At 39.8% G+C, this 24,210-nt stretch overlaps 2 protein-coding genes across 3 annotated transcripts; one reads left to right on the top strand and one right to left on the bottom strand.

The window, feature by feature from the left end:
- Nucleotides 1–1,174: 1,174 nt before the first annotated feature.
- LOC123562670 (zinc finger protein 676-like) lies at nucleotides 1,175–23,945 on the bottom strand. 2 transcript variants are annotated; one of them, XM_053535219.1, is made up of 9 exons: nucleotides 23,857–23,945; nucleotides 14,141–14,256; nucleotides 13,354–13,489; nucleotides 11,082–12,375; nucleotides 10,077–10,302; nucleotides 8,901–8,984; nucleotides 6,275–6,364; nucleotides 2,923–3,627; nucleotides 1,175–1,968 (listed from the first exon to the last, which is right to left on the bottom strand). In XM_053535219.1, exons 2-9 carry the CDS (start codon nucleotides 14,231–14,233, stop codon nucleotides 1,822–1,824), a joined length of 2,775 nt encoding a protein of 924 aa, XP_053391194.1. In that variant the 5' UTR covers nucleotides 14,234–14,256; nucleotides 23,857–23,945; the 3' UTR covers nucleotides 1,175–1,821. The 2 variants fall into 2 exon arrangements, with proteins under 2 accessions (XP_053391194.1, XP_053391188.1); XM_053535213.1 differs by lacking the exon at nucleotides 8,901–8,984 and adding an exon at nucleotides 8,677–8,760.
- LOC123562111 (uncharacterized) lies at nucleotides 19,144–19,704 on the top strand. Its single transcript, XM_045354761.2, has one exon. The coding sequence runs from the start codon at nucleotides 19,144–19,146 to the stop codon at nucleotides 19,702–19,704; it is 561 nt and encodes a 186-aa protein (XP_045210696.2).
- Nucleotides 23,946–24,210: the final 265 nt, after the last annotated feature.

Genomic DNA, 24,210 nt, shown 5'->3' with positions numbered 1-24,210 from the left:
CAATTTTCATGAAGATCCATTCAAGGGTATGGCCTCTAGAGAGGTCACAAGGTTTTTCTATTTCAAGACCTACTGACCTAGTTTTTGATCGCAGTTGACCCAGTTTCAAACCTGACCTAGACATCATCAAGATAAACATTCAGACCAACTTTCATACAGATCCCATGAAAAATATGGCCTCTAGAGAGGTCACAACGTTTTTTCATTATTTGACCTACTGACCTACTTTTTGATGGCACGTGACCCACTTTCGAACTTGACCTAGATATCATCAAGATGAAAATTCTGACCAATTTTTATGGAGGTCCATTCACAAGTATGGCCTCTAGAGAGGTCACAAGGTTTTTCTATTTTTAGACCTACTGACCTAGTTTTTGACCGCACATGACCCTGTTTCGAACTTGACCTAGATATCATCAAGATGAACATTCAGACCAACTTTCATGAAGATCCATTGAAAAATATGGCCTTTAGAGAGGTCACAAGGTTTTTCTATTATTTGACCTACTGACCTAGTTTTTGAAGGCACGTGACCCACTTTCGAACTTGACCTAGATATCATCAAGATGAACATTCAGACCAACTTTCATACAGATCCCATGGAAAATATGGCCGCTAGAGAGGTCACAAGGTTTTTCTATTATTTGACCTACTGACCTAGTTTTTGATGGCACGTGACCCACTTTCGAACTTGACCTAGATATCATCAAGGTGAACATTCTGACCAATTTTCATGAAGATTTCATGAAATATATGGCCTCTAGAGAGATCACAAGGTTTTTCTATTTTTAGACCTACTGACCTAGTTTTTGACCGCACGTGACCCAGTTTCGAACTTGACCTAGATATCATCAAGATGAACATTCAGACCAACTTTCATACAGATCCCATGAAAAATATGGCCTTTAAAGAGGTCACAAGGTTTTTCTATTATTTGACCTACTGACCTAGTTTTTGACGGCACGTGACCTAGTTTCGAACTTGACCTAGATATCATCAAGGTGAACGTTCTGACCAATTTTCATGAAGATCTTGTGAAATATATTGCCTCTAGAAAGGTCACAAGGTTTTTCTATTTTTAGACTTACTGACCTAGTTTTTGACCGCACGTGACCCAGTTTCGAACTTGACCTAGATATCATCAAGGTGAACATTCTGACCAATTTTCATGAAGATCTTGTGAAATATATGGCCTCTAGAGAGGTCACAAGGTTTTTCTATTTTTAGACCTACTGACCTAGTTTTTGACCGCACGTGACCCAGTTTCAAACTTGACCTAGATATCATCAAGGTGAACATTCTGACCAATTTTCATGAAGATCCATTGAAAATTATGGCCTCTAGAGAGGTCACAAGGTTTTTCTATTTTTACACCTACTGACCTAGTTTTTGACCGCACGTGACCCAGTTTCGAACTTGACCTAGATATCATCAAGGTGAACATTCTGACCAATTTTCATGAAGATCCATTGAAAATTATGGCCTCTAGAGAGGTCACAAGGTTTTTCTATTTTTAGACCTACTGACCTAGTTTTTGAAGGCACGTGACCCAGTTTCGAACTTGACCTAGAATTTACCAAGATGAACATTCTGACCCATTTTCATAAAGATCCCATGAAAAATGTGACCTCTAGAGATGTCACAAGGAAAAGTTTACGGACGGACGCACGGACGACGGACACCGCGCGATCACAAAAGCTCACCTTGTCACTTTGTGACAGGTGAGCTAAAAATACCAAATTCAGCTTTGAACTGCATGATACTTCTGCCTTGCCTAGGACTGTAAATGGAAGGTTTTCACCATGTTGCTATGGAAACAGATCACTGGTAGTTCTCTATAATCATCAAGGGTTCAATCTGCCCAGTGGCTGCATTAACTGCCGCTACAGGGAAATTATGCATAGGTATCTCACCATGTGAGCCAAGGTAGGCTAGAGCCGGCTGTACAGTAAGGTCTCTGGGCTGTTCCTGAAACATGATCAATGCCTGATATATCAATGGCTATCATTACTTTACCGAACTAAGAAAAAAAATCAATTAAGGAAATAGGATGTCAATTTAGCTATGCGAAGATTCTTTTTTTTTGGAAAATTTCTCACCATATTTTAATGCATAAGCATGAAAGAAAAATGAGAAATAAAATACTGCTGAACCTGTCTAAATGACCACCTATATTAAACAGCCATTTGCATTAAGCAGCCAGACAAACAACTTCCCAAACTGACTTTTTGTTCTAATGTCAACTTGTCTTAAACAGCTGCCTACCATAAGCAGCTAGATCTAACTGTAGAAATAGTTTAAGTAATGGTTTAATAATTGTGTAGAGTCCTGAAAATGAAAAAATACCAGAAATTATGTCAGGTCAGTTTTATAGTGTACAAATATAGCTGAAAACGACAATACTAGTGTGAATAGCTGGCTGTTGCTTTTAAAGCTATCGCCACAGTTGGGGTGAAAGTTTGTTTGGTAAAAATGCGTCTTTGACACAGAAAATGATTAAGTGAGTGACAATAAGTGTTAAATGTAGGTAAAAAGGCAAGATGTCGACTTTCTACATTATTTCAAAAGTGCTACAATGGATTATTTCCCCTTTTACACAATATTTTTGGTTAGGTTTGACCGCAAAATCAAAACGGATCTTCCTGTAGTGGTACATAGTCATTATATCAGATTTGAAAGCCATAGCTGTTTTACTTAACAGAACTATTTTTAGTCTCCACATCACTGTGACCTTGACCTTTGACCTGATCAAAAAACACAAAGGATCTTCAAACGGTGCCGAGTCATCCTCTTAAGTTTGCATGCTGTAGCTATTCTCCTTTGTGACCTATTGCACGGAAATAAAAAAAAAATCCAGAAATTAAGTCAGGTCCCTGAAACATGACCTTGCCTCACTATGATTAAACTGTTTTTATATCATACCTCTATAACTGTTTCCACGCCTTTTTTCCCTTGATAATCCACCTGAATCAACTGCATGTCCATCTCCTGACCTTGCACTGGAGTAAACTCGGCATACGAGCCTTGGCTCGCCATACTGTTCATGTTAAGTAATGGTTTCTTCCTGGGTTTCCTTTCTCTTGGAGTTTTAACATCATCGTCTTCATCTTTTGTGTGGTTTGTCTGCATATGATTTCTCAAATCACGTTTGTGAATAAAACCTTTTTTACACACTTCACACCAATGATGTTTTACACCCGTGTGTATTTTTTCATGCTGTCTCATATTGCTCTTATCGTTAAAACTTTTCCCACAATACTGACAACTAAACGGTTTAATATTCTGATGAATGTATATATGCCGCGTCAGATCATCCTTATCACCATACATTTTATGACACATTTCACACTCGTACAATCTTATATTTGTTTTCTCCTCAATGTCATTTTTCATGTCTGCATGAAATTTTGCTAGATGACCTTTGTACATGAAAATGGATTTGAATTTTTGTTCACAGTATGCACACGGCCATCTGAATTCGACAGTGTGGTCTTTACGGTGATGATTGAGACGGCCGGGTTGTTTGAACATTTTACCGCAGACATCACAGACATAAGGATGGGTGGCAGAGTGATTACGGATGTGCTGTTTCAAGTTGGAGTAGCTACGGAAAGCTTTATCACAGCCCTAAAAACAAAGAAATAAATGGAATTTATTCTTGATTCAATATCTAATATCATAAGTTATCTCTCAATTAGTTTTATAGTTCAATGATTTCTACTGTAAGTACCCCAACAGTTAAATCCCAACAGTTAAATGCTTGTGGAAAGTAAGTTTTTCAGTATTTGTAAGATATTCTTGCTTTATCTTCACTTGAGGTCAACATTTGGCAGAAAACATCTAGGTTTATAAGTAGGTTTATAAGTAATAAATATTCCAAGTGTTTTTGTATGTCTGCATATCTACAGGACAACTGTTACAGAGATAAAATGCAAAATAGTATGCATAGTTCAGGAAAAGCAAATGAAAGATCATGATTGAAATACCTACAAGATTCAAATCTGTAATAACACAGTAGGGATTCTCTGTCCCTGCATGTATCATTTTAAAGGTTAACCAACAATCAGTCTGGATAACCTGCCATTTACAATATGTGAATGTAGGCCAAACTACAGACAATTTCCCCCAATGTATCAGCATTTATTCTGAATAATCTGCCATTTACGATAGGTGAATGTAGGCCAAACTGCCATACAGACAAAATCCCAAATGTATCAGCATTCAGTCTGAATAATCTGCCATTTACGATAGGTGAATGTAGGCCAAACTGCCCTACAGACAATTTCCCCCAATGTATCAGCATTCAGTCTGAATAATCTGCCATTTACAATAGGGGAATGTAGGCCAAACTGCCCTACAGACAATTTCCCCCAATGTATCAGCATTCAGTCTGAATAATCTGCCATTTACAATAGGTGAATGTAGGCCAAACTGCCCTACAGACAAAATCCCCAATGTATCAGCATTCAGTCTGAATAATCTGCCAATTACGATATATGAATGTAGGCCAAACTGCCCTACAGACAAAATCCCCAATGTATCACCATTCAGTCTGAATAATCTGCCATTTACGATAGGTGAATGTAGGCCAAACTGCCCTACAGACAAAATCCCAAATGTATCAGCATTCAGTCTGAATAATCTGCCATTTACAATAGGTGAATGTAGGCCAAACTGCCCTACAGACAATTTCCCCCAATGTATCAGCATTCAGTCTGAATAATCTGCCATTTACAATGGGTGAATGTAGGCCAAACTGCCCTACAGACAAAATCCCCAATGTATCAGCATTCAGTCTGAATAATCTGCTATTTACAATGGGTGAATGTAGGCCAAACTGCCCTACAGACAATTTCCCCAATGTATCAGCATTCAGTCTGAATAATCTGCCATTTACAATAGGTGAATGTAGGCCAAACTGCCCTACAGACAAAATCTCCAATGTATCAGCATTCAGTCGGGATAATCTGCTGTTCACAATTGGTGAGCAAAGAGTCGGCCTAGATAATCTGCTATATATTATCAAGTGAGTCAACGTTTGGCCTGGATAATCTGCTCAATACAACAGGTGAATGTAGGACAAACTCCCCTACAGACAATATCCCCAATGCATCAGCACTCAGCCTAAATAATCTGCTATTTACAACTGTTAAGCAAACAGTCAGCCTAGATAATCTGCTATATAATTGAGACAACATTTTGCCTGAATAATCTGTTACATAACTGAGTCAACATTTTGCCTGGATAATCTGCTACATAACTGAGACCACAGTTTGCCTGGATAATCTGCTATATAATTGAGACAACATTTTGCCTGGATAATCTGCTATATAATTGAGACAACATTTTGCCTGGATAATCTGCTATATAATTGAAACAACATTTTGCCTGGATAATCTGCTATATAACTGAGACAACATTTTGCCCGAATAATCTGCTATATAATTGAGACAACATTTTGCCGGATAATCTGCTATATAACTGAGACAACATTTTGCCTGGATAATCTGCAATATAACTGAGACAACATTTTGCCTGAATAATCTGCTATATAACTGAGACCACAGTTTGCCTGGATAATCTGCTATATAATTGAGACAACATTTTGCCTGAATAATATGCTATATAACTGAGACAACATTTTGCCTGAATAATCTGCTATATAATTGAGACAACATTTTGCCTGGATAATCTGCTATATAACTGAGACAACATTTTGCCTGAATAATCTGCTATATAACTGAGACAACATTTTGCCTGGATAATCTGCTATATAACTGAGACAACATTTTGCCTGGTTAATCTGCTATATAATTGAGACAACATTTTGCCTGGATAATCTGCTATATAATTGAAACAACATTTTGCTTGGATAATCTGCTATATAATGAGACCACATTTTGCCTGGATAATCTGCTATATAATTGAAACAACATTTTGCTTGGATAATCTGCTATATAATGAGACCACATTTTGCCTGGATAATTTGCTATATAACTGAGTCAATATTTTGCCTGGATAATCTGCTATATAACTGAGACCACAGTTTGCCTGGATAATCTGCTATGTAGTTGAGTCAACATTTTGCCTGGATAATCTGCTATATACAATTTGTTCCCCTCCTTATTCAGGCCACTACAAACTGTTTAAATTTAACTAGCATACTGTTACACATTTGGTCTACACATTGAGAAAGCTGAGCAAATGGCTTCACTTCAATGTGGTCATATTCACCTTAAACGTTAGAGCAAACAAAGGGGTGTATAAAACTAACCTCTTTAGTGCACTTGTAAGGTTTTTCCCCAGTGTGCAGGCGTCTGTGATTGTCTAACAATGATTTCCTTCCATATGCTTTACCACATAGCTGTAATATACACAACACGTATTAACAAACATTTATTACAATATTTATAAACTAAAGTAGATTTTATACTCAATCCTAGTGGAGTCACTGGTTAGCTCTGAAAGAATTTATGGCTACCTACAGAGGTTGTGCAATTGATTCCCAAATATTCCAAGTTAAGATCAAAGAGTAGATGTTTGTATTCCTCCCTTTTTGATTCATATGATGAAGTTGTCCATTACTTGTGAAGAAAAGTTAATGCTGGTTAACAGCTTAAATTATTTACCTACCAAACTTCATACTCCCTAAGAACATTAAAGGAGCATGGCTCAGTATTTTATGTAAACTTTTCAGAAAATTCCAGACTTACTTTAAATGTATTGGTTAGTAACACTAAATAAACCAAAACAAGAGGACCATGATGGTCCTGAATCGCTCACCTGACGTCGTTTTTTCTATTATTTGACATAGTGACCTAGTTTTTGAGCTCATGTGACCCAGTTTTGAACCTGATCTAGATATCATCAAGATGAAAATTCTGACCAATTTTCATGAAGATCCATTGAAAAATATGGCCTCTAGAGAGGTCACAAGGTTTTTTATTATTTGATCTACTGACCTAGTTATTGATGGCATGTGACCCAGTTTCGAATTTGACCTAGATATCATCAAGATGGGGATTCTGACCAATTTTCATGAAGATCCATTGAAAAGTATGGCCTCTAGAGAGGTCACAAGGTTTTTCTAATTTTAGACCTACTGACCTAGTTTTTGACCGCAGTAGACCTAGTTTCAAACTTGACCTAGATATCATCAAGATGAACATTCAGACCAACTTTCATACAGATCCCATGAAAAATATGGCCTCTAGAGAGGTCACAAGGTTTTTCTATTATTTGATCTACTGACCTAGTTATTGATGGCACGTGACCCAGTTTCGAACCTGACCTAGATATCATCAAGGTGAACATTCTGACTAATTTTCATGAAGATCCATTCGAAAGTATGGCCTCTAGAGAGGTCACAAGGTTTTTCTATTTTTAGACCTACTGACCTAGTTTGTGACCAGAGTTGACCCAGTTTCTAATTTAACCTAGATATTCATCAAGACGAACATTCAGACCAACTTTCATACAGATTCCTTGAAAAATATGGCCTCTAGAGAGGTCACAAGGTTTTTTTATTATTTGACCTACTGACCTACTTATTGAAGGCACGTGACCCAGTTTCGAACTTGACCAAGATATCATCAAGGTAAACATTCTGACCAATTTTCATGAAGATCCATTCAAAAGTATGGCCTCTAGAGAGGTCACAATGTTTTTCTATTTTTAGACCTACTGACCTAGTTTTTGACCGCAGTTGACCCAGTTTCGAACTTGACCTAGATATCATCAAGGTGAACATTCGGACCAACTTTCATACAGATCTCATGAAAAATATGGCCTCTAGAGAGGTCACAAGGTTTTTCTATTATTTGACCTACTGACCTAGTTATTGATGGCATGTGACCCACTTTCAAACTTGACCTAGATATCATCAAGGTGAACATTCAGACCAATTTTTATAAAGATCCATTCAAAAGTATGGCCTCTAGAGAGGTCACAAGGTTTTTCTATTTTTAGACCTACTGACCTAGTTTTTGACCGCAGTTGACCCAGTTTCGAACTTGACCTAGATATCATCAAGATGAACATTCAGACCAACTTTTATACAGATCCCATGAAAAATATGGCCTCTAGAGAGGTCACAAGGTTTTTCTATTATTTGACCTACTGACCTAGTTTTTGAAGGCACATGACCCAGTTTCGAACTTGACCTAGATATCATCAAGGTGAACATTCTGACCAATTTTCATGAAGATCTTATGAAAAATATGGCCTCTAGAGAGGTCACAAGGTTTTTCTATTTTTAGACCTACTGACCTAGTTTTTGACTGTACCTGACCCAGTTTCGAACTTGACCTAGATATCATCAAGGTGAACATTCTGACCAACTTTCATAAAGATCCCGTGAAAAATGTGACCTCTAGAGTGGTCACAAGCAAAAGTTTATGGACGGACGGACTGACGGACGGACGACGGACGCCGCGCGATCACAAAAGCTCACCTTGTCACTTTGTGACAGGTGAGCTAAAAATAAGTAATTTCACCCATTCTGTATGTAGTATTCATAAGCAACAGCACTTCTATGAAGTTTGTGAGTGTGAAGTGGGAAGAAAAATAATTTCAGTATGAACTTTATACTTAAGTATAAATACAGCACTGAAAAGTTTAAGATTAAAATTTCTGATCAGTGGCTTTATATGAATGGAATAACACAACAACAAATACCTCACAGACAAAAGGTTTTTCCTGTGTATGTGTCCTCATATGTTTAGTGAGGTTACCCTTCTCTGTGCAAGCCTTGCCACATACCTACAAGTTAAACATATAGATAGACAGTAACATTACATATAATTCTCTCTATCTATATATTTAACTTGTATCCCATTCTCATACAAGGTACAGAAAACTTGTTAAATATATAGACAGAGAAAATAGTATATGTACAGTACCTCACATATAAAAGGTTTCGCTTTTGTATGAACCTGCATATGTTTTCTCAGGCTACATTTCTCCACCCAGCCTTTCCCGCACACCTAACAAACAACAAGTCAGCAAGATTTTGTGTGTTAATATAAATGATATACTTCCAAGAAAACATGCAAAGATAAAATATTTTACAGCATATCAAACATTATATATACATTTTGTATATGTACTATTAGCAGACTTATTTAACAATTTTAAAATGAAAGAGTGGAGAAGCTAAAACTTGACAATACAGTCTACTAAACCTCTTAGATAACTAGAATTGTGTCCATAGGACATGGATGCCCCCATATACTGTGCGATCATCTATTTAACAAAAAAAAAAAAAAAAAAAAAAAAATTATCAATGGGCCATAAATGCAGTAAAAATAGTCACAGAAAAATTCCTTCCTTATGTTCATCTGCATATCAAGCGTCTTCACCTGTGCCCGCCCGCTTAGCTCAGTAGGTAAGAGCATTGGTCTACGGAACTAAGGGTTGCGAGTTCGATCCTCGGGCGGGGCGTATGTTCTCCTGACTATTTGATAAACGACATTGTGTCTGAAATTATAAGTCCCCCACCTCTGATTCATGTGGGGAAGTTGGCAGTTACTTGCGGAGAACAGGTTTGTACTGGTACTGAATCCAGGAACACTGGTTAGGTTAACTGCCCGCCGTTACATGACTGAAATACTTTTGAAAAACGGCGTTAAATCCATAACAAACAAACGAACAAATCTTCATCTTAGGAAGTTTGAAGCAAATCAAGACTATAGTGAGGAAGGAGTTGGACACACAAGATTTTGTGGCATGTGGGCAGCAGCAATGCTATATACCTGCACATAAATGTGTGGGGCATAAAAAGTAGCACAAATAGCCCCTTTCAGTTATTTTCTTTAGGAATTCTCTTTAGACAGTTGACTATCTATTGAAGACATAACTAACAGTGCAGCAGATCATTTTTGCCATCATTAGGACCTTTAGCAATTACAAAGATATTATTCTGCTTCTTTACTAAAGCTGGTTTTTTGAAACATAACGTCTATCTATAGCAAAAAGTACAAGTATGCGTCTCTAAGTATTTCCTTATAAATGCTAATTAATCACCAATATATGTATCAAAATTATACATTACAAAAACCAATTAGTTACAGACTAACCTCGCAAGAAAATTTTGGTTCCTGATGGACTTTAGAATGTTTTTTCAGGTTATCTTTCGTTTTAAATGCTTTACCACACTGGCCGCACTTGAAAGGAGTAGCCTCCTGGTGTCGCACTGCATCATGGCGCTCCAGACTGCTCTTGGTTGCAAAACTTTTCTCACATTTAGCACATTCATGCGGTTTAAGTCCTGCATGCATATTCTTATGGACCCGTAGAGAAGACCTTAAACAGACAAGCAGGCATTTTATTCAATATGCCTTAATAACAGAATTTCTCTAATACTGTGCCTACAAGTTAAGGAACTGTTCTATCAGCCAACACTGACAATGATGGCATAGGATACAACATTTCTACCAAAGCCTTGCCTTTAACTTCCTTTCCTGCTAAAAAATCCTTTTACAACTTGTTTACGTTTTGAAAAACCAATACCGAAAACAAGAAACTGTGTTCAATAAACGCTTGATGCCTCCGGTGGCATCCTTGTCGATACAAAGTAATCTAAGTCCAAAATTAGGTCAAGTTCAAACTGAGGTCAGGTGATGTCTGAGAAATGGTCACAGGTTACATCTGCATTGGTATCAAGTCATTCTAGTAAGGGGTATTGATGCTAGACGAAAAGTCCCATTTGGTTAACCTCATTCGGACGGGCGGATGAACATACAGGACAATCACTGTATGCCTCCTGCATCAGTAGATGCCAGGGGCATAAAAATAATTTTTGGTACAGTACCCATAAATGTTTCTGGGCACCTTAATAGGACAAGCCCTTTTTCTAAATCAAACTTTTGTGGTGTCAACAGAAATGAAATTTGCTTTGATGTGCAGAACTGTGAGATTTTTAGAATAGTGATTTAATACAGTGCCAAAAATTGTGTCTTGAAACCCGATTTTATCATATCAGCCAATAAAACCTACTACTATTGTTGTTTCTTTTTTTCTAACTTAAAACAGTCATCTTGTTCCCAGAATTTTTTTTTTCATAAAAGCATAAAAAATCTTACATGTTTGGGGCAACATGATCACACAGGTCACATTTAAAATCATCCCTGCTACCCTCCTTACACCGACTGCTCATGTGCAAACTTAACTCGGCTTGAGTCTCAAACCTATTTCTACAGTTTGAACAGTTGTATGGACGCGTCATATGCTGATTCAAGTGCCTCTGAAGACCATCTTTTCCCTTGAATTTATTTCCACAAATCAGACATAAATGTGTCCCTTGAGAAAGGTGCCGCAACATGTGTCGCTGAAAATTACTTTTCCTTGTGAACGAGTCTGTACAACATGGGCATGTATATGGTGCAGACTTCTGGGAAGCCATAATTTTTCCGTATGTTGTTTTGACATCCTTTCCGTCTTCGATCATGTACACTATTTCAGAGTCAGCTAAATCTTTCTCAACCATTTTATCATCTTTCACTGCAACATCACAGTCAGGTAAATTGTCATTGTGGTCTATAAGATGCTGTTCATGATGAAACAATGTCTCACATTTCAAGCAAGGAAAGTCTCCAAGCTTTTCAGCTTGACTGACTATTATATCTGCAGAATTCTCATCATGAACACGCATCATGTGAGATTTTAAGGCATTGACTGAAGGATAGATACCTTTACAATGCTGACATTCATGGTGATACATATTGTACCATTTGTTGTCTGTATGTTTATTATACGATGCAGTATCCTGAAAGAAACGTCCACAAACACACTGATGGCCTATTTTAATCTTGTGAACCTTCGTAAGATGTTCTCGCAACCTGCTCAAACCACCGGCTATTTTTTCACACTTGAAACAACTGAATGGAGTATTTTCATCCTGTGTTAAATCTAGACCCGACTCTTCTGGTGTCAACAACAGTAACTTCTCATCGTTAACCTCCAAATATTTCTTGTCTTTCTGAGAATGATTTCCTGGTCCGTTCTTTTCATCAATTCTTCTCACAGACACACTAGGAAGTAAATTTTTCTTATCAGAGAAAAAGTCTGTTCCATCTAGTTTTGTCTTTTTTATTCCATTTCCCAACCTTCCATTTTCAAGATATCTTTTATTTGAAGTTTGAACTTCAGTGTTACTATCAACAGTTTCTTGAACATCAGATGTTTCTGTAACCAATGTTTCAGAATTCAAACCTGTTTCATCTCTTGTCTCTTCAGCTGTATTCTCTGACTTATCAAAGTCTCCAACTTCATCATCGGTGTCACCATCATACTCATCCTCCACTGGTTCATGCTTGGATGCACTATCTGTATCAGGTTTTGGAGGCACAACTAACTGATCTACTGTTGGTCGTTGTGCTGAAGTAGACAATATTAAATAAGATTAAGAGGGTACTTATTTGTTTTAGTGCAAGAATTATGAATGTCTAAATATCTTTCACAACCTGTATATCTGATTCGTGTTTCACAGTCTAAGTGAAAATGCAAAACCTGGTTTTCATAAGTGAAAGATATTTTGATCTTACATGTGTAACAGGCAAAAGTCTTAACAGATTTACCATTCTGTAATTTCGTACCTGGTCCAGTGAAAAATATACTTGGTAGTTATTATAACAAATATAAATCATCCAATATGTGATGAAATTGCAAAGAGATATGAGCCGTGCCATGACAAAACCAACATAATGGCTTTGCGACCAGCATGGATCCAGACCAGCCTGCGCATCCGCGCAGTCTGGCCAGGATCCATGCTGTTCGCTAACAGTTTCTGTAATTGCAATAGGCTTTGGAAGCGAACAGCATGGATCCTGACCAGACTGGGCGGATGCAAACCCACTATGCTGGTTTTCCCATGGCACAGCTCATATTGTGGATCACTTCAGAACATTGCTATTTCATAACAGAGTAGGCATACACAACCCTATGTAATCCTAAAACCTATTGCTGAGGTATAAAAGCATGCTATTTTCAAAGATTTTTTTGCAGATTCAATAATCTTAAAAGACACACATATACATATTATAAATCTATATCTCTCAGCAATGGCAGTTTTGTAACCTGACTTAAATACAGTCTATTAGGCATTTATTGAAGTTTTAAGGTAGTGGACCTGTTACGATACTTGGAAATTTCTATGTGATTATGTTAATTTCTGTCTGTATCCTACTTCAGTATTTATCAGATGTTAATGTAGCTTGGACTAATATACGACCTTCCTTCCCAGCCAAGAAATACAGATATCCCAAACTGAAAATATGTAATCAGACAAAAATTGCCAAGTGCTAATACTACTACCTTAATGCCTCAACCAAACTGAAAGAAAATCAAAGTACTTACTACAGAATTCTTTAAATTTTGCAAAGACGGTATCTACTTGTTTAAAGAATAAAGATGCTACAGTTGATGTTATAACACCGTCTGAACCAGAGCAGAAAATCAACGTCTCCTGGCCAAGTAACTCCAGTTTCCTACACTGTAAATAGGAAAGTAATTTATAAACAGTACATGTACACAGCTGTAAAAAGACTTTCCAATCTTCGAACTTGTGTTATCAATACTTGCCCCTCCTCTGTGTTACAAAAGGTGTAATATTAGTCTTTTTGCAAATTATGGCAGCAATGTAATTCAAACACTCAATAGGTATACTTCAATTACTTGATACAGCTTTATGTCAGAAGTACATGACTGTGTCAATACAGTTTCTATTCGTGGCTCTCACTTTTAAAATAACTTCATATGAAAATAAAGAGAAACATTTATAGAAGTGAGAAGTTTTAAGATAACAAACAGGAGACAACAAATTTTCACAATTCACTTTCATTATTTCATTGACATAATTAAATCACTTGTAAATGCTGCTCAATAGAAATGCTATGAAATGCCATGAGAAAACCAACATAGTGCATTTGCAATCAGAATGGATGCAGACCAGCCAGCACATCCGCGCAGTCTGGTCAGGATCCATGCTGTTTGCTAATGGTTTCTCTAATTACAATTTAGGCTTTGAAAGCGAACAGCATGGATCCTGACCAGACTGTGTGGATGTGCTGGCTGGTCTGGATCCATTCTGACTGCAAACGCACTATGCTGGTTTCCTCATGGCACGGCTCATTTGAACACTTACCAATATATCTAGATCTACCAGAAGTTCAACCACTGTTTCCCCGGCATCCTTCAACCTTTCCCCAGTATCTTCTAACTCAATCAGGTTTGCCATATTTCCTGAACTTCATCTATTACCTTCAAATGAAAAACTAAATCATTATCAATGATGGAAAACTATGAAGAGCACCACATACTGGTAGAGCTGTAGCGAGTGTCAGAGGACTTGGATATCCACATGAAAATCAAGTACTAATATTCAAAGAACTGATGTAAGTATGGGGACAAAATATTACCAGAGATTTTCAGGTAAGACAATGTACTTGTATTTGTGGAACTGGTAAGTGTTGCACTATATGGCAATGTGTTATGATATTATGCAAATGTAAAGCCATGTATCAAAAAGTTTAGACAAAATATAGAACGGTACACGAAACATAACTAATTTCTATGTCAAAAGAGGTCCATAACAGAGCCAAAAACCTTGCCCCAGTTAGTCTTGCCTACATATGGAGACTATGATGGTAAACAAGTAGTCAAAGTTTCAAAACCATATTTCAAACAGTTTTAACAAAATATGGACTGATATGAAAAACTTAACTGATTTACAAGTCCAAAACAGACCAAAATTCAGTCAAATATCTTTGACATAGTTACATATCCTTGACAACCCTTACAGAAGCAAGCCTCTGTGGCGTACATGCTGCGTATTTGCTGTGTATATGCCGCGAACACAGCAGTACGCCAGAGGAGTACATTTTACATACACCGCATGCCGCGTACATGCCGCGTACTATTTCGACGAGTACACAGCATGTACGCAGGAGGTCACTAGTACACTTCAAGTACGCAGCACAGACTCTGAAAATTTAAGGAGTACACTGCATGTACGCAGGAGGGACTTGTACAAGAAAATAGTACACTGCATGTACACCGCAGATACTTCAAAATTTATAACACTTATATTTAGTTGCATTTAAGTTGTTTCCCCTTGATGCAGTTACGCCATTTTCTTCAGATGTTTACCAAATTACATGATACAAAAATTGATTTATTTCATTGAAAAGTGGATGAAGAAAAGCATACTAATTTATTTGATAACATCAATCTACATTATTTTGGTAAGGGTAAATACTTATTGATGCATGTCACTTATCTTTTTTCTGTTTTTTTCTGTCCAAATGATCAGCATTTGCATAAGAAAGTTGGTAGGGTAAGGAATTTACATTATCACAGCAGTTTCGCCACAAGAGTACACAGCATGTATGCAGCAGGAGTACACAGCATGTACGCCGCAGGACTCGGGCCAGGAGTACACAGAATGTACGCCGCAGGAGTACACAGCATGTACGCCGCAGGAGTACACAGCATGTATGCCGCAGGGGTAGTACACCGCAGGCTCATTTGCATGTGAAAAGTGTATGTGCCGCGTACATGCTGCGTACTATTTCCCGCATACTAAATTCCTCCAGCGTACATCCTGTGTACTATGTAGTCCACAGCATGTACGCAGCAAGTAGTACGCGGCAGAGCTCATTTGCATGTCAACAGTGTACTACAAACGTACTATCGGTGTATGTACGGTGTATATCCTGCGCACTATTTAAAGCCCTTGATTTCAGTACACATCATGTACGCATCATATACGCTGTATGTACACAGCAAGAGTACACAGCAGGCCTTTTTCTTCTGTAAGGGAACAGATGGAGATCATCACAGTGAACAAGAGTTCAAAGTTTCAAAGCCACATGTCAAATAGTTTTGACAAAACATGGACTTGTACGAAAACTGAACCAATTTCCAAGTCCAAAAATGGCCATAACTCAGCCACAATTGACATTGATATCAACATTCAAATTTATATAAAATATATATAACACGAAGTCAGTTTTATTAAATGGTAGCTATATATTAGTGAGAACAAAAAAGTTTTGAAAGAGAAGTTAACTGTTAAACAATCGAGAGAACGCTGGTATCTGTAGACCAATGAGATCCAAGTTTTAAGTGAAGACTGGTTAAGGCTTATTTTTATTTCATTTTCAACAAAATTTAAGATATACATAACCATAAATCATAAGTTTTGCATTTATCCGCAGTTTTTCCACAGTTACTCTGGAATATGTACAGCCGGGCAACCTACAACGTTTCTGTCAGTATGGCTTAAAGCTTAAGGTAAGGAAATGTGAAGTCCTGTGGGGTTTGCAACCGGAGCAAAAAACCAACCCACCTGGGAAGGGGGGAAATGATCCCTTTTCAATTTCATGCAGGGGAGGCGATGGAACGGGTGCATCTGGACTTCTTGGGGCCGCTCCCCAAAAGCCTTAGGGGTAATGAATACGTGTTAGTCATGGTGGACTAGTTCACAAAATGGTGCAAACTGGTCCCGTTGCCCAGTCAAACAGCAGAAATCACGGCCAGGGCGGCTGTGAATGAGTTTTTCAGTAGGATGGGTTTCCCCTTTGAAATCTTTACTGACCAGTGGCGGAATTTCAAGAGCAATCTGTTTTCGAACCTGTGTGAAATGCTTAAGATCCACAAAGCAAGAATACTCCGTATCGCCCATCCGCCAATGGTCAGGTGGAACGCTACAACTGAACACTTATAGATGCAGTGAGGTGTTTCACGGGGCAGGCACAAAATAGGTGGGATGAGTTCTTGCCGCAGATCGCGGCAGCTATGCGCTCTTCGGTGAATAGTGCCACGGGGTTTACACCTAATAAGCTTATGTTGGGGCAGGAGGTGAACACCCCAGCGCATCTCATGTTCCTGGTTCCCGCTGGATCAGAGACTGAGGCGGGGGATGAGAAATCATACGTAACCCAGTTAATGATCCAGAATAATGAAGCTCACTGCATAGCACGTGAACGTCTCAAAACGTATCAGAAGCACCTAAACGCGATTATGCTCTACGCCTCGCAGAATGCACGTATAATGTTGGTGATGCAGTGTATATTCTTGACACGGCAGCCACTAAGGGTAAATGTAGGAAGCTGGTAAACCCATGGAAGGGGCCAGGAACTTTTGTCCAGGCCTTGTCCAAGTCCATTTTTAGGGTTAAGGTCAAAAATGCCATCTTCACCACTAACCATGACCGAATGAAGTTGTGCAAAGATCGGGAATTACCGAAGTGGGTTCTGGAATTCTGGAAAAAAGGGACAGATCTCATTGGCATGCCTCAGACTGCTGAGGAGGAAATTTACTGTATCTGTCGGAAGCCACTGTCTGGCAGGTTTATGATAATGTGCCATTTCTGTGATACCTGGTACCATGGCTCTTGCGTGAATATCTCGCCCACAGAGGCACTAGATATTCGCAAATACAAGTGCTTGCGTTGTCAGGAGGGACTTGGGGAGGGGGCCCTGCAGCAGTGACTGGAATGTACTGACCATTCTGGTTGCGGGGGAAAATACTCCCCTGTTAAGCCGTGTTTAGGAGGGTAAAATGACACCCTTTTACCTTGTTTCAGACCACCATGAGAAGGCACCAACGAGGGAGATTTGGCATAGCTCGCACCGGGTATGTGGTGGACGAGTTCACATTTATGAGTGACCCAGACATAGAGCTGGTGGATCCCAGGGAGGAGACCCCCGGGACACGTAGTGAGGGGTCCAGGTCCCCTTCCCTTACCGAAAGCCCTTGTAGGCATATGACAGGGGTAAGTCTATCCCCTGTCAGTTCCCCTGATAGGAGTGGACCTAGGAGCTGGAATGCCTCCACCTTGGTCACCAGATTCTCTCTGGGCCGAGGACTGAATCCTTTGGCCAATAGTTCCCCTCAGGGCTCCGGAGTGAGTGGGACTGATTCTTCCGGGCATCATGAAGACTGCGAGGATGAGAATATTTCGAGCAGTCTGGGAGGGGATACGGGTAAATTGGGCAGCCGAGGAGGATAAATCCGAACGGCCAATTGTACATCCTAGTTGGGCTCCACTTGAGGCCCCCAAACCTCTTGCGCCTCCAGCTCTCAATAGGCTGGAGGAGGTTACATTTCCCCTTGAGGAACCAGGGGCGGATATGTCCCTTTCCTCATCAAAGCCTGAAAGTCCCTTGGCCTCACAGATGGTAGGGGAGTATATGGCCCTGCTGGAAGGTGCACTGTCCACCTCTCCAGTGGACTCGAGACTGGTATTCCCCCCTTTCATCTTACCAGCAATGAGCGACTCAGGGGAGAGTGAAACTTCACTCAACTCCCTTGAGAAACCAAGGTTAACCTTGACCCAAGAGGGTTTCCAGTTAAGGGGGAGGTCAGGAAAGGAAGTTGCTTCTGGCAGTATCAAACGGGTGTCAAAGAGGCAACGTTCCCTTGAACCTCTTTTTGTCCCCCATGAAGAGAGCCAAGCTTACGGGGATGCGAGTGAGTTGAGGGCCAGGGCTCATGCTCAGTCCACAGACTCAACTCTGTACACCCCAAGGCAAGCTCTATGCCTAACCCAGCCAACAACCCTTCCCAAGAAGCTCCTTGGGGAGGAGCCCGTCCCAAAACCCAGGGGAGCACCCAGAGAAAGTTGTGCCCAGTCCGCAGTTGTGGGGCTCGGGCTGCGGACATGAAAACCCATGTCACATTTGCCAGGGCCTTTCCATTTGGGGGCTCAGAACCCCGCCACCCTTAGGAAGCGGGAACGTCATGTTCAGTGGCTGGCCAGTCGGGTGAGGGGGGATGGGCACCCTTTCCCGCTTGATCCACCTGATCAATCAGGAGGTAGTCCCTAGCCTGGAGCAGGGATTTCAAAACGACCAGATTGCCAATATGGCGCTGTTCGCACGGGTTAATGGGTGGAGGGCTGAACTGGTGCCCAGCCTCAGATCCCTCTGGTCTCCTATGGTCCTAGGGGATTGGAGGTGTCTGGCAGTGGCGGTTAATTTGCTATCCTCCGCTGAGCAGCTGTCCTTTGTTCGGGGGAAGCTGCGTCTGACAGATTGCCTCCTGTGGGGGTGGGGGGGGGGGGGGGGGGGGGGGGGGGGGGGGGGGGGTAAACGTAGCAATATCCCCGGAGGTGAAGGCCAAAGCCCCAGAAGTAGAGCTGGAATGGAAGGGGCAAACTTGCCTGAGAGGGTAACCGAGGAAGGAGCCTGGGTGGTAGATACCCATTTTCACCTTGATCGCCTGACCAGGGAATTGGGGCTCTCTATCACCGCCTCATTTGGGGATATTATTAGGGGCGTGGGACAGGTGCCCGCAAGTCAACTGGTTGGGATTAAAGGTGCGGTCACTTCCTTCTGCGATCCCCAGTTCTTCCCCTCGCTTATGAGGGTGGAAGATCTGATGTCCAGGGAGATGTACAAAACAGTGGGGGTACACCCAAAATCTGTAAACTTGCTGACCAGGCATGAGCGGGAACTTAAGTTCCAGCTCTGGGACTCCCGTCGCCTGGTGGTTTATGGGGAGTTGGGCCTAGATAGGACCACTCACCCTTATGAGTGGGTGGCTCAGGAGTTCCTTCACGAGTTACTGCGATGGGTACCTCCTGAGGGGGTTTTAGTCCTTCATGCCCGGGGTGTCCCCCGGGATAGGCTCAACATGGAGCCGACCCTGAGGCTCCTGTCACTGTGTCAAGCAGCCGGGATCCCTAACACGCAGTACATCTAACTGCATTGCTTCCAGGGGTCTACCGATTTAGTCAATCTGTGGAGGGAAGCTTTCCCTAACACCTTTTTTAGCGTAAACAACTGGGTGGGGAGCTATGAGTATGACACAGACCAGTTGGCTGGTCTGAAAACTTCAAAAAAGCATCCCCTCCGATTGGTTAATTTTGGAAATGGATGGCCCCAGCATTTCGCTCTCCGCAGTATTCCTACAATGCCCCACACCTGCTGGGCATCACAGCAGTATTGGTGGCCCATATCCTGGGGGGTTCCCCTCAGGCCCTTATGTCCCGCACCTGTGAAAATGCTAACAAGCTGTTCTTTGACGATTAAGTGCGTGTTAGTGGCCCATGCCCGGGAGTTTTCCCCCGGTCTCTCATGTCTCCAGATCCATGAATGTTAACCAGCCCTTCTTTCTATGGTCTCTCTGTTCCTATTGAATTTGGTCTCATTTCCCCTTAACTGGGTGGTGAGACCCCTGTCCATTTAGTATCTAGGTCAATTTTTAAGTGGGCAGGAATGTATTCCTGGGTCACACAATGGTTAAATGTCCAAGTCCCTGTTACACGTTATTTTCCGTTTTATGGGCTTTTACCCATGGGATGGCCTGGGAGAAATGTATATGTCCCTCATGGATTTCGCTTAACCTACTGTTATGCTTTGTTCTCCGTTTTATGTGAGTCTACCCATGGGGCGGCTAGGGAGAAACGTATATGTCCCACATGGATTTTGCTAATTACTGTTGCCCTTTGTGTATGAATTTTCACCCATAGGATGGCCTGGGAAAAATGATTATGTCCCACATGGATGTTGTTCTCTAGCAATTCTGCTTGTTCTTTGCCCCTATGGGTTCTCACCCATATCTTCCCTTGGGTGGAGAGTAGCCTGTGTAGTTTCACCCTTTTCCTAAAGGTCATCAACCCATTCACTCCGGAAAAGCGACCAAACTTGGTTAAATTAGAGCTATCAACAGCTCTGACCTCACCTAGGTTAACAGGTGTCAGTATTCCACTGGGCCATACATCTAGGCCAGGTTTAGATCCCTCTGTCAGCCCTACCCCTGGGGAGACCCAATAATTCTACCCCGGGGACCTGGTTTATAAGAAGGAAGTGTCTAGGGGTACGGATCAGTCCCTCTAGGATCTGACTGAATCATTCTAGAGGTACGGATCTGTACCTCTAGACAAGCCTGTTAGGGGTTTTCTAGGGGTACGGACCTCCGTTTTTCTAGAGATTACGGGTCATTTATATTTTAAATTTTGTTGAAAATGAAATAAAAATAACACTTCATCAGAATTCACCTTAAACTTTTAGCTAAATGAGTTACAGATAACAACGTTCATCAGATTTGTTACATTTTCTTTCGGAATGTAAATAACCGAGGAACACCAAGTAAATCACAAGGATTCGAAAAAGATATAAAGATTAAACAAAATAATGTTAAATATGTTCAGAAAAAAAAACTATATTAAACTGATAATTAACCCTTAGCATGCTTAGTGTATGAGGTTTTTTGCATATTTGGTAGCCGTTACCAGATACAAGGGACATTTTCACAGTTTCTTTTACTTAATGTTCCTTAATTGATTATTAAACAATCAGTTCCATGCCAATTATCATTATACCTTGTTAAATAACAAAATAAATAGGTGCATACTATTACGCCCAATTTATTTTATTATTTTTTTCTTTTTGCTGAATTTCAAATAGAATTCATTTAAGGGATAGATTCATTCATTAAGCTAGCTGTTTTCAACAGTTTATTTGACAACAATCTAACTGGCACGGAACGGTGTATTCATTTGGAGTTCATCGGTTATTTAGCATGTTTAGGTTTTGAAAGAGAAGTTAAACAATCGAGAGAACGCTGGTATCTGTAGACCAATGAGATCCAAGTTTTAAGTGAAGACTGGTTAAGGCTTATTTGTTATTTCATTTTCAACAAAATTTAAGATATACATAACCATAAATCTCTAGAAAAAGGAGGTCCGTACCCCAAGAAAACTCCTAACAGGCTTGTCTAGAGGTAAGGATCCGTATCCCTAGAATCTTCCTTATAAGAAAGAGAGGAGTGTAGTGAATAGTGGCCTGAGACCAGTGCTGAGAAGGGGTCGCCAACTGGCAATGGTGAGGTCATCAAGAGGTCACACGAGGAGGCGGCCAATCATTAATCATTCTAGCCCTTCCAGCCATCTTGCAAAGACGTATCTTTGTGCTCATTAGATATCGATCTGCTTGCATCCTTGATTCCTATCGGAGGTAAGTGGTGGTTTTTATGTCTATCTTGTCTCCTGCTAACAGGCTGGTAACATTGCCCGATCGGGCTTTCGACATAAAAACTAATATTTCTTAAAAAATAATGAAGATATTTCTTTCAAACTTGGTCCATTTATTTAGCATAACATATGATGCACATTAAGATAGAAATAACTTTGTTGCCTTCAGTTTTGTTAGAATTACTTCCCTTTTTTAGATTTTTATGATGCATATTTTTTAAAGTCCAAAACATTATGTTTTAATGCAATGTTTAAAACAGGAAAGGGTTCAATGGCTTTCTAGTGCTCCAAACTTGTGCGCCAATACCTTTATTCTATATATTTAGGGTTAATACTTTGTTTCTAGTGCAGATGATGGAACAATTTTTTTTACAACTAACATTTCTCTATAATGTTGTAACTGGGAACACAGTAAAATGTATACATTCATGTGCTAGCGCAATAATTTAGAGCATTAGAAAGCCATTGAACTCTTTTTTGTTTTAAACTTAGCATTAGAACATATCTTTTTTGGACTTAAAAAATTATGCGTCATAAAAACCTGAAAAGGGGAAATAATTCTTCCAAAACTGAAGGCAACCAATTTATTTTTATTTTTATTTGTATCATATGTTATGCTTAATAAATGGACCAAGTTTGAAAGAAATGTCTTCATTATTTTGCAAGAAATATTAGTTTTTCTGTCAAAAGCCCGATCGGGCAATGTTACCAGCCTGGCTAAGCTGCACAGCCAGGCATCCTATTAATTATATGTTCCTCGGCTCCTGTGTAGTGAATAATCACTACATGTATAAGTCGGATTAGTTCGACTAGTAGTCCGATGTATACAGTTTGTTTTATATTGTGACGTCAAACTGTGGCTGCAAAAGTCAGAAATTAAAAAGCAGCCACTCAGCGACAGTAAGCTTGTCTAGTTCTAATCTAAATAATGAGACCTCAGGCAGACCGATTTCACATTTTGATATTTTACGTTGTCTACCTAGAGGTCTCAACCAGAAACAATCAAAACTGTGGTGGAAACTGTGGTCAATTGAAAATACAATTTATCAGTAGTCACGATTTTTCTTTAGCCGTAACTGCTTACCTGTTGTTTTAAATCATAAATAGTAAATAAAAAACATAAGAACAGGACATATTTATCAAGAATTTCTGTCGTAAAAATTTAAACCTCTAACGTTTCAATCGTCTTCATGTTATGGCGGTCGGAGGCGTGACCAATGAAAACGCTTCGTGTAGTAATGTGTTTACCGGTGATCGGCCATTTTCCAATATGTAGTACACTCGTGTTAAACCTTGGCATTTTTTTAACTGCCATAGTTTGAATTTTTCTCAAGAAATCTCGGTAATATATACATCATCGAAAAGGAAAAATTACAGGCTTTCTATTTATGTATTTCTTTTTTTTATCCGTTGCATTATTATAACATAATTCCCGCCGAACGGATTCCATTGGGTGTTACTTACGCAAAGAAGAGGGCAGTGCTACCACATTTTTTACCTTTTCTGGTTTGTACCTGGAGGCGGATATCGACAAGTCAAAATAATATAACGATATTCAACTCTCGAGTACAATTATTTGGACTAGTCTAGTTCGACTAGGTATCGGCACAGCTTAAGTCTTGTCATTGAAAATGAAATTCAGAGTTTCGACTGTTCGTGTCAAGAAATGTTTGTATTGCTATACAGTAAAGAAGGAGAATTGATACCGATGGTGTGTAAATTTCGAGTACGAATCGAAAATACGCCATCTTGATTTTACGCGAGCACATTCACAACGGTTGTGTGCTGCCCTACTGTCGCTCCAGGATTTAACACAGTTTTTTTTACATAAAGCAGTAAATAAGAATATAAATTAATAAAAACAATTTGTTCAAAATTACCACTTTATCGTGTTAAACAGAGATTCTGAAGTAATTCTTCCTGTACACTCAGTTTGGTTTTCCGCTATCCACCAATCAGCACAGTGCTGCCGGTGGTAGAACAAATATTACCTATTCAATTTGGTACGTTAGATTCAGGTTGAAGACCACTAAATCAATATATGGCAATGCGTAACATATTTAAAGTGTGATGCTTTTAAAGATAAACTCAGCTTTTCAAAGACAGAAACAATAAATAAATAAATAAAGGTGGACGGAATTGCTCAGTGGTTTGCACGCTGGCTTTCCCATCCACAGGTCCGGGGTTTGTTCCTCGGGAATTTTCAGAAATGCTTTTCAGTGTTACAATACAAT

Source organism: Mercenaria mercenaria, chromosome 2 (genome assembly GCF_021730395.1).
Source record: "Mercenaria mercenaria strain notata chromosome 2, MADL_Memer_1, whole genome shotgun sequence".
In the NCBI taxonomy this organism is placed as follows: domain Eukaryota; kingdom Metazoa; phylum Mollusca; class Bivalvia; order Venerida; family Veneridae; genus Mercenaria; species Mercenaria mercenaria.
Note: the sequence above shows the minus strand (reverse complement) of the source record. Positions and strands in the feature narration are given on the sequence as shown.

Bases quoted from the DNA above. Each gene is read 5' to 3' on its own strand.
- LOC123562670 (XM_053535219.1), bottom strand. From the start codon at position 14,233: ATGGCAAACCTGATTGAGTTAGAAGATACTGGGGAAAGGTTGAAGGAT. The intron at 8,985-10,076 runs GTTAGTCTGTAA...GTTGTTTGTTAG, and splicing joins AACCAAAATTTTCTTGCGAG to GTGTGCGGGAAAGGCTGGGT. The intron at 6,365-8,900 runs GTACTGTACATA...TGTATATTACAG, and splicing joins CGAAACCTTTTATATGTGAG to CTATGTGGTAAAGCATATGG.
- LOC123562111 (XM_045354761.2), top strand. From the start codon at position 19,144: ATGGAAGGGGCAAACTTGCCTGAGAGGGTAACCGAGGAAGGAGCCTGG.